Genomic DNA, 11,213 nt, shown 5'->3' with positions numbered 1-11,213 from the left:
CTTAATTCAACTAAGGCAGTTCCCGCATTGTTATTGAATTTTGTGGCCCTGTCTTTTAGACACACCCCCAGTTTCTAAGACCTTCAGTATCTTATTGTGCTCACAGGATGCATATTCCATATACCACAAACTCGTTGACACAGAAAACCTGGAGCCAGAGAGTATTATTCCCGCATAGGAGAACTGGCTAGTTTCTGGGCAGATAATGAAGCCTCCCTACATAGTCTTTTGTGGGCACTGTTCTGAACGGGAACTTGGAGGTGACAGAGCACATGCACAATGCATGGAGTGTGGTAGGTGGATGCTGGTTGATGGTGTAAACATTGGCCCAACAGCCACCTTTTTTTAAAAATTATTATTATTATTGTATTTTGCCTCTGGGGACCACCTAACAGGTTAATCCAGTCATGCTATTAAGTCAGTTAACTGCCACACAATGGCAGTTTGGATCATGAGGAGGACAAGTATGCATCGGGCCGAGGTAAGTTTGATTTCGACACCAGAATTTTAGTAAGGGGAAATTAAAAAGGGAAAAATCACAGGGACCCGTCGCGTATCAGTGCCTGTCAATATCAGCTTATATGAACTCATAGGAATAGATTGATTGTGTTCGTTTGGATGAAATAACGTCACACGAGTGGAAGTGTAAATTCAGACTAGCCTCTTTTTTTTCAGTTTGTTCACGCCCAGAAAAGAAACCTTTGATTAAGCGAAACTTCGAAATTTCCGACATCATTGAAGGCAGCATTTAGCATTGTGTGTGAAGGCAGTTAGGAGACTACTTGATTTTGCTTTAGTCGCTCAGTTGGCCGTTGGTCAGGCGTTATCATGTTTTACATTAGCCTCACCGTGAAAAAGCCGCTACTCAGCGATGTTCAGACTTAAGGACGAAGGGGGGGGAGATGACAAGCAACAGCAACCACTTGGTGTCCAGAAACCAAGCAGTTGTAGGTAGAGTCAAATCCCGGAACTTGAAACGGTAGGAGACGAGCTAACATTAGCTAGCTTTTTGTTGACAGTGTGCTTGCTGTCAAACCAGAACCCGACCTCATTTAAAGTTACTCTAGTTAGCTAGCTGGCTACTTTAGGACTTGTACCAGCAACGTGCATTTAGCAGCTTGCTAGACTTGTATTTGGACCGAAATTTGGTAGAAGTTTCCGTCACTTTTAACCACTTGTGGATCTAGAAGATGGCATCAAGAGGAGGCTTCACGGGTCCCCCGATGAATCCGAATATGAACCCCATGAATGTTGGGCATTCAGCGGGCATGAGGATGCCAGGAATGCCGCAACCTTCGGCGGGATACCCCCGGAGCATGAACAGCGCTGCTCAGTACCTCCAGGTTGGTTTTCTGCGTAATTTTTCTCTGTTAAACAGGGAAACTTGGTGCTCAGCGAAAGGTTATGAGTGAAGTTATTTTATTTTTTTTTTGCTATGGATTCTTAAAATTTAAATTACACATGGTTGCATTAAGGTAAATGCAGCGGTCCTAAATTTGGGTTTAAACAAAAGTATTCATTTAAAATGTGTCACATGACAGAGATACTAAAGTAAGAACAACTTTAAGGCTCATCAAATCCTAAAATATGAAGGTGTGGACACTACTTCCGCATTTGAAAGAAATTACTTATTGCCAGTAACAAATTAAATATAAAATTTTTTAACATAGCGTTTACAGTGTTTAAACATTGTGTACCTTAAATATTTGGAGGTTTCATTAAAATTAGTATCCCAGAACAATGTTTTTTGCATGTGTGAAAGCGAAAATCACGTGGCCTCCTGTCAGTTAGCTTAAGAACAAAAGTAAGTTTATCATCACCACCATCTGTCAGAGCTAAGCCTGCATATATTATCCCAATTTTGCCACCATCTGCAGCTTCACGTGGTCTTTGGTTGACATGCCTTATTACAGTTGTCTCGTGTGTGTCGGTTAAAGCCATATGGGTTCAGATATTTGCTTATCAGTTAAGATAGACCTAACAAAGTATGTAGCAGTGTTAGGATTAAATTGAATTTCATTCAAACACAATGTTGATAAATCAGTACAGTTTGGTTTATTTCAGATTGTAGCTGCATTTTAAAACAAGATAAAGACTGAAGAATGATCGAAAACCAATACACCAGTAATTACACATCACAATAAAACATCACAATTAAAAACTCTGGTTTTGGTAGGATCTAACAATATTGAAATAGCTCTTTCTGTAGTTATTTTACATAGTTACGTCATTATATACTGTCTCTCCTATATCCATTAAATCATCTGTAAAATGGTGTGCAAGACCCGGCAGAATTCAGGAAATACTCATTTCTATCCTCCATTTAATTATCCCTTTATACTCTCTTTGACATTAAATCTGACATCAGAATCACATCAAATTGGGAACACAAACTAATCTGTTGTATACCAGTAATGCAGGAAGAACACCTAACCAAATCATTTGCATACATATGTATTTTGATAAACCTATTTTTTTTTTTTTTTTTTAAGGGAAAGAAGTGAGTATTAGAGAGATAAAAGTCCAGCGATCTTGAGAATGAAACTTGTTTTGTACACAGCAATGTGTTTTCAGTACTTGAAAATTGATATGAACTTGAAACGATAGATTCAGCTTCCCTCTGTTTCTCTAGCGCCCAGGGATGCCTCCCAGTAGGGTGGGGGGCCCCATGGGGTCAATGGCGGGCCAGCTGCCTGGTCCCTCTTACGGTGGTGGGAACATGCCCATGCGGCCAGGCATGGGGCCTCCAAGCATGGACGCCTCGAGGAAGCGGTTTCTTCATCAGCATCAACATCAGCAGCAAGACGCATTGGGAGGAGGCCTCAGACGAGGGTAAACTGTGGAGAAGTGAGAGTGTTTGTGTGAGAGAGGGAGAAGCGAGGGAGAGTAGCAATTCCAAGGCTGGCTGTCCAAGTCAGCCTGGTGCCAAATCAGAGACTGGTACTGTGAAGATTTTGACTTTATTTTCATAGAAATAGGGCTGCAACGAAAAGTTATCTTAAATCCAAATAAAGGTGTGGATTATTTTCTCTTTTAATTGTTGGGTCAACAAAATCAGAAAAAAAGTGAAAAACTGCAATTTCCCAGAGCCCAAGGTGACATTTTCAAATTTCTTGTTTTGTCTGGACAGCAGTCCCAAACAATACATTCAGTTTACAATTATTCAAAAATAGAAACAAAGAAAAGCAGCAGATCTTCATATTTCACAAGCTAGAACCTGAAAACTTTTTTCATTTTTATTAATTGAATGACTTCATTAAATCAAGTGTCAAGCCTAATCAAGTATCAGGATTTAACTTTTAATTGTCTAAAATTGTTTAACGATTTTTCCAAGCCACTTTTTGACAACAGCAACAATGAATAGACAACAATAAAAATGTTACTTGGTAAACTTGAAATATTGTTTACTATTCAAATCTTGTCACATTTCCTGCAACATTTCCTCCTTTTTTCATTGCTTAGACATACAAAATATATATATATATTTTTTTTTTATAAAACTGGGTGCCTCATAATGAGACTTTATTTACAACACACTTTATAACAAACAGGAATATTCTGAGGACCTTACTGATAACTTCAACAGCCAGGACAAAAACTACAGCAGGAAGGGTATAAAATTTGAAATTTAACATTTCTTTTAGTTTGTGTACTTCGAAGATGTTAAACGGACATAACGTTAATTTTCAGGGGGAAATGTATTCAAATTGTAGCTCATAGTAAAACAAAAAGTCTATGAATTGTGAATGCATATTTTTATACATCATACCAAAGTAGTAATATTGTCACACAGTCATAAAAATGTATTGGCTACTTTTCCCTCTTGTGTCTTGTTGACATTATAACAACACCGCTCTTTTTCTAGTCTGTTTTTTCCCTCTGCATTCAGTTTGTGATGGTGCTGTGCCGTTAAAAGCACAGCTCAGATCACATAGACATGCGGATAGGAGTATCTCATGACTGGCCTTTGCTTTGAAAGCGGCAGACACAAGTGGGTATTTTTGACTTCAAACTGGTCACTGACGCCATACTCATACCCATAAATGTGGCGAGCCATGATGTGAGGAAGGATTTACAGTTTTATCTACAAAGAACGTCTTGTCTTTTAAATGTTCATCTCATAACACAATTCTCAGTATAGTACGATTAGTGAGCCACAAGGCTAGAAGCAACATCCTAAATTCTCATTAAAGAGATTCAGAATTGAATTTTGTCATAATGAAGGGGAACTGTGTAATTTAATTAAAGAAACAAAACAGCTTTTATGAAGTCAATAGCAATGATAAGTGGGAGCCTGAGGTGCTCATTTAGGGGGGTTAATGAAGAGATAGCAGTGGCCAAGATTTTGTTATTGCACTATGAAGTCTTGACAAATACTTTATAATCAAATGACGTGAATGAGGTCTTTCTGTTAGTCTCATATGTGTGAGTGCAAGGTCAGTTCCTTGTAAATTGGTTAATGAAGGTCATACTTTTAAAAGGGCAAATGCTAAATGATGAGACAAGATCGGCAACATAGTAAAGTATGTCCTCAACTAATTAAGTAAATTTTTTAGCACTTGGATCCTCTATATTTTAATGAAAGCATGTGGTTAATGTGGACAGTTTCTTTACTTTGGAGATCATCATGTTTTATGTTTTCTGTGTGATTTAGAGCAAAAAGACGCAAGATGGCAGACAAGGTTCTCCCACAGCGGGTAAAATGGTTTTCATCCCCGAATCATCTCTTAGATGTAACCAATTTGCCTATAGTTGTCTGTATTCCCTAAATGCTTACGACCTACCGTTTGCTCTTTAGATCAGAGACCTGGTCCCAGAGTCCCAGGCCTACATGGACCTCTTGGCCTTTGAGAGGAAACTGGATCAGACCATCGCCCGAAAGCGTATGGAGATTCAGGAAGCCATCAAGAAGCCCATTATGGTATCTCTTGCATCATCAGATTTTAAGGAAATTTAATAAAAAGGAAATTTAGAGATAAGGCTTTCTGGCCTCGTGAAGTGCTGCCTAATCACAATATTAAAGTCCTTGAAATTTTAGTCCTGGTTCATTTCGTGACACCTGTGGTTGCTGGAGGTGAGCAGTAAATGTGGTTTAATACCACAGCACAACAGAGGAGCCACTGGTGTATCCATTTACAGTGCAGCCAAAAAAACACTGTTTTAATAAAAAAGTCAGTCAAAAATAATATGGTGTCTTCACAATAAAAGCCACTGTATGTCATCACTTGAATGCTTTTAAGAGAAGTAGCAGCAGTAGGATGTTTGCATTAGCAGTTAACTTAATACAACTCTGATATTCCTTTTATGTCAGTGAAACACTGATACTGAGATGAAATTAGAACAGTAATGCTGCATCACATGCATCATTTTCTGTGATTCACTCATGGGATTTACAGGTAGGAATCTAGTGTAGGAAAGGTGGACTCCACCACTAACATAAAAAACGAACCTACAGAAAGGGAATTACATAATGTAAATACATTGAATGACTGTTTGAGAAAAATGCAGACCATAAATAGTATAAGAAAGCAGAGTTTGATATCATGAAAATCTTAAGGATTTCGAATTTAAATTGTTTTGCTTGACCAATTTATGACTAACATGTTCTGTTGAAAAGCTTTTTCCATGGATCACCAAGTGCAGTTTAAGATGGTCTACTTTCCAAAGGAATCTGACTCAAATTTTTCATGGTTCATTTTAAATTGAGCAACACAGTTTTTAGTACAATTCCTGATGTATCTGCTACTTCATCTCCGTGACACAGCAAAAACGCAAACTCAGGATCTACATTTCCAACACATACACACCCAGCAAGCCTGAGGGCGAGGAGGCAGAGAAGGTGTCCTCCTGGGAGCTGAGAGTGGAGGGCAAACTTCTGGAGGAAGTACGTGAATAACACAGTCATTACATTTGAATATTCTTGCTCTTTTTCGCAGTTGTCTCAATGTGGTCTGACTGCAGTTTCTGTTAATGTGTTTCTGAAAACTTCACAGTCGCTCAGCTCTGGTTGGCCTATGTCCCTGGCTCAGACCACGCAACCAGATGTGTGTTTACAGCTTGCCCCACTCCACCCCACCCCACAATTCCTAACAGACACACACAAGCGCTCATACACATAAGCTCATGTTCTCTTTTGAAACAAGGAACTGAAACCACTGGCCTTTACATACCAGGAGCTGACATGTCTCCCCACGTTTCATCATTTCTAGCTCAACTCATTGTGTCGTCTGGGACCGCATGAAGGAGGAATTTTTTTTTTTCCCCCCTCTCTTAATTTTTCTCCCCTGGCTCATTGGGTTAGGCATGCGTAGGAGTTTTGCATGGAGTAACGGGAAAAAAAAGGGATGTGAGGGAAGGAGTGAAAGGGGTCATGTTGTGCAAACAGTTTGACAGGGCCTGGGAGAGGGTGGGGGGTGCAACAGCTTTTTCTGGTTGTCTACAGTTTTTGTGCTTAGCCACTCTCAATGTGGTCAGAGCTAAACAATGCAGCTCCACAGCCTGACAAAGCAAAATAAGAAGGCATAGATAGCAATCTTGTTGCTCTGTGTTTTCACACTCTTTTTTGCACTTTATATTTCTAGCCTGGCAAGCAAAAGAGGAAGTTCTCATCTTTCTTCAAGAGCCTGGTGATTGAGCTAGATAAGGAGCTCTATGGACCTGACAACCACTTAGTAGAGGTATGACATCATAACATAATCATTTGATGCAACCACCTCAGAACATTTTAGGCAAATGGACACAAAAATGTTGTAAGATTGCTTTTGATTCACCAGCCGCAGTCCATTTTTCATCTCTGGTCAAAAAGTGGAGTTCAGCTGGAATGAGTAAAACTTTGGAGCCCATCCTCTCTCAGCCTTTTTAAAAAAAATTATTATTACATTCTGGGGGGTGGGGGAATTATTAAGAACTCTTGAATTTAGAAGATGTCCAACCATGTTTAGTACAGCAACCTTGAACAACTTAATTAAACCCACAAATAGGGTTGAACTGGCCCTTTATGAAAATCATTTTGATTGTAACTAAAATATGTTCTTCCATATTTTTAAGTAACATCAGAAAAGGTATACTTGAGTTTAGACTCACACTTAAGTTTAGAGATATCTCAAAGTAGACAAATTTAAAAAAAAAAAAAAAAATCTTAGTTGATATTTTACTTATTTTTTCTTGCAGTGGCATAGAATGCCCACCACTCAGGAGACAGATGGTTTCCAGGTTAAAAGACCCGGTGACGTGAATGTTAAATGCACCCTATTGCTCATGCTTGACCACCAGGTATTTGTGCATACACCCACACACTTTGCTCAGCCATCTTGTTGCAAACAGTTGTATCCCTGGGTGATATGACTTGGTCAGAGTGCTTTCAAATAACTTTGTCTTTTTTTCAGCCCCCTCAATACAAACTGGACCCGCGGCTGGCTCGTCTTCTGGGTGTGCACACGCAGACACGGGCCAGCATCATGCAAGCTCTCTGGCTCTATATCAAGAACAACAAGCTGCAGGACGGTCATGAGAAGGAGTACATTAACTGCAACCGCTATTTCAGACAAGTAATAAAATAGTTTTGAGTGGACACCAAGCGACGAAATGCTAGCTTTCCACTTAAGCATTAATTTCCTTTACCTGTTACCTTTGATATTTCAAAATGCCTTAAAAATCATGGCATATCTGTATTAAATCAAATGAGCAGAGCCTTGCTAATGTTGAGGAATTTCTGATAATTTGCCCCTTCAAACTATAATTCATAAAACTAATGAGGGAAGTAAAATAATTTGTACTATTTGTAAGGCCATATCATGATCCATTGTAATTTGCGGGTAAATATTATTAATTTCAAGAATACGCATATGATTACCATTACGTAAGTTCCCTAAATTAGTAATTTATATCATCAAATTAATCATTTGTAGCTTTGAATTACTATTATGCACACATTGCTAATTTGAAAATCAAATTATATAAAATATCACCCGGTCCCACTGAAGTCTGTGAAGGTCTAGGACTTAAAATGTGCAGCTGATATACTTGTATTATATATCTATATTTTTTAATGTATTAAAACATTGTTGAGAGACAAAGCTATAACAAAACTTTACCTTTAGCATGTCAGACATAATCTGTTCTCTGACCAAATGCTTGTCAGATCTTCGGCTGTCCTCGCATGAGGTTCTCCGAGATTCCCATGAAACTGGCGGGCCTGCTGCAGCACCCTGACCCCATCATTATCAATCATGTCATTAGGTAAGGGAGTGTGGATCATTATCCCTTTCTCTGTGTTTGTGCATGTGTCAGATGGGTTTGTTCTCCCCGAACTACCAGACAGTATTGCCAAGATCTCATTTATTATTTGAAAAACTAAAAAGGTATATTATTCATTTAGTTTCCAGAAAAAACTTTGGATTTTATGATTTGGGTTATCAATAGCCAGCCCTAGTTTGCTCTTAAAATTTGCAGTCAACATCACTCTTCCTGCCTAATTACAATCCAACTTGAATTCTGTCTTGCTGTCTCTGTGTCGTCTCTGAGCAGTGTGGACCCCACAGATCAGAAGAAGACAGCTTGTTACGACATCGATGTGGAGGTGGATGACCCACTGAAGGGCCAAATGAACAGTTTTTTGTCCTCAACAACCAACCAGCAGGAAATTGCTGCTCTGGAGATGAAGGTCAGGCCTACCAGTCAGTCACTGATACCTGCACCTCACAGTCATTTTGAGGAGATTTGTGAAAAAAACTGTTTGTTAAGAGCGTTATCGAATATTGTACTGGTTGTGGTTACTACAGATCCACGAGACGATTGAGTACATTAACCAGCTAAAGACTGAGAGAGACTTTATGCTGAGCTTCAGCAATAATCCACAGGACTTCATTCAGGACTGGCTCAAGTCTCAGAGCAGAGATCTTAAGGTAATCATCGGCTCCCAACGCTAACTCCATGTACCAGTGTCTACATGAGTCCATATAGGATGTCATATTCTGCTTTCTTTTGCATACAGTAATGTTCGATAAGATTATGTTTTCAAGTCTACTAACATCAGTTTGATGTTTTTTGTTTTTAAGAAAAGAGTGATCAGTGTATAACAAATATGTGTTAAATGGCAATAAGGTTTCACTGTAGATATCTTACAGTAAACTTTTCTTCTCTTTTACTTCTTTAAATTCATAGAGCTGTTGTGTCATCAAAAATATCTTAATGACAACCCTAACAAACATATTTCACATATTCTGTTCAGTTTTTCAAATGTGAATATTTATATTCCAAAATGCTTTTGGAGCATTTTTGCAGGCAAAAAAAAAACATTGCCTGTTAGAGCTTTCTTAATATTTAACAAAAACATGCTCTACATGTTTGTAATGGGAATATGTTCCCAATTCACCTGGCAAATTAGTAGCCGACCAGGACCGTAATTCCCTGCATCTTTGGCTCACCTGGGCTCCTTTAGCACAGACGCTCTTTGCCAACACAAACTGAATAAACACACACATTAAAACAGAGCTTCAGTAATTACATGGGGGCAAAAACATTATATAGCCAATTTAACATTATCATTTGCACAAATTAAATGAGTTCAATGCCTGGACAAAGATGTCCTCCTGTAGCTAAAGGGCTTGCTAATTAAATTGGTAAATCATCAACTCTTTGTCAGTTCTGTTAAAGTCCTGATTGATTATACATTTCTTTTTCATCAGTTGATGACAGATGTGACAGGAAACCCAGAGGAAGAAAGGAGGACTGAGTTCTACCAGGCACCCTGGGTACCCGAGGCAGTGGGCAGATACATTTACTCCAAAGTAAGGAATTACAGAGCCTAATGCACTTTTAACCAATGTACATGCTTGATAAATGTTTAATTGTAAGGGTTCAGTAGATTGTCATTAGTTTTAATTCACATTGAGACTATCCCTTCTTTGTTTTAGGTGCAACAGAGAAGACAAGAGTTGGAGCAGGTGTTGGGTATCCGACTCACCTAAAGACATTTCAGAGGAGTCACAGCCAACTTAGGTTTACACGTGAAATGTTAATTTCTTCTCAATTAAAAATGGAATTAGCTTTGAAAGACACAAGCTAATGTTGCAGTTTAAGTCAACACAAAGCCATCCTCACTGAAATGGTATGAGATACCAGCTTCTAAGTGGGATGCATATCTTTGTCGTTCCCATTGATAATCATTTTAAAATCAACAGAGCTTATGGGACCAAAGAGGTTATTTACATGTCCTTAATAATATGCCTGTTCAGATAATCTTTGCCTTTTTTTGCAGTATGTTTTGTTTATGGTACAATACATTTAAAATTTTGTAAGCATTGGTGCTGTTTAGGTGTTTTTCACCATCACTTTGTGTGTTGTTTTGAGAGGGGTTCTGTTTACCTTCACTTTTTAAAGCCATACCTTTTAAGATAGGAACAATACCTGATGTCTGGTAACATCTCAATAAACAAGAATTGGGAGGCATGGTAGACTTAAGCTTTTCATTCCAAAATATATATATATATATCAAAAGTACATTCAGAAAACTGTTAATTTTTATCCTCAAAAAACATAAGAATTCTTAAGATGTCTTACATCTTAGATAAGAGGCCTTTTGGTGCCAATAATAATTCTGCGGGTTTTGGTGCTGTTTTATATTGGTGGATATATCATTTGAAATGAAAAATTTCTTTGCTTTGTAAGAAACCAGGATTTCCAGGAAAGCTCTTCTCTGGGAAGAGATTGAGCTCCTTAATTGTAAATGGACATGAATCCACTCTATCCAGCTGTAATTAAACATTTTTTATCTTTTACTTCTTGAATGTTTACATGCTGTTTTAATTTGTTAATGTGGTTTCTCATTGTTTTAATGCCAGGAAGAGGAACTGTGGCAGGCTCTTTGGGTTGAAGGGTTCTTCTTGTAAGATTCATACCACCCAAGAAGGTTAACTGGTAGTAATAATACAGGAATGCAGTTGTAGTGTGTCAACTAAACAATGCACCAAATTGTTGTGTGCTGTTGTATGAGAAGACCTCCAGAGTTCCTTTAAACATTCCATGTTGACAGATATCGCTGTGCCAAAATTTGTTTTGTGAAGAAGGCACTTAGAATTTGAGAAATGTTGTGTGTGCAAATGTTTTTTGTACAGCCTCTTTGTAAAATGTTTGCATGTTGTGTATCAAAGGCCTTTATCTTTTATACATTTGGATTTTTTTTTTCTTTTTTTTTTTTTTACAATAAATATACT

General features: G+C 38.2%; 1 protein-coding gene across 3 annotated transcripts; it reads left to right on the top strand.

The window, feature by feature from the left end:
• The first annotated feature begins 460 nt into the window (after positions 1-460).
• smarcd2 (SWI/SNF related, matrix associated, actin dependent regulator of chromatin, subfamily d, member 2) lies at positions 461-11,169 on the top strand. Of its 3 annotated transcripts, none has more exons than XM_040134494.1 (14): positions 461-481; positions 1,188-1,343; positions 2,633-2,832; positions 4,655-4,697; positions 4,799-4,921; positions 5,765-5,884; positions 6,582-6,677; positions 7,171-7,272; positions 7,386-7,547; positions 8,141-8,238; positions 8,527-8,662; positions 8,781-8,903; positions 9,687-9,788; positions 9,915-11,169. In XM_040134494.1, the coding sequence occupies exons 1-14, from the start codon at positions 467-469 to the stop codon at positions 9,966-9,968; spliced, it is 1,530 nt and encodes a 509-aa protein (XP_039990428.1). In that variant the 5' UTR covers positions 461-466; the 3' UTR covers positions 9,969-11,169. The 3 variants fall into 3 exon arrangements, with proteins under 3 accessions (XP_039990428.1, XP_039990431.1, XP_039990430.1); XM_040134497.1 differs by lacking the exon at positions 461-481 and adding an exon at positions 655-979 and having other exon boundaries at positions 1,191-1,343; XM_040134496.1 differs by lacking the exon at positions 461-481 and adding an exon at positions 655-979.
• The last annotated feature ends 44 nt before the right edge of the window (positions 11,170-11,213 follow it).

This window comes from Xiphias gladius, chromosome 9 (assembly GCF_016859285.1).
Source record: "Xiphias gladius isolate SHS-SW01 ecotype Sanya breed wild chromosome 9, ASM1685928v1, whole genome shotgun sequence".
In the NCBI taxonomy this organism is placed as follows: domain Eukaryota; kingdom Metazoa; phylum Chordata; class Actinopteri; order Istiophoriformes; family Xiphiidae; genus Xiphias; species Xiphias gladius.
This window is presented reverse-complemented; position numbering and strand designations above follow the sequence as displayed.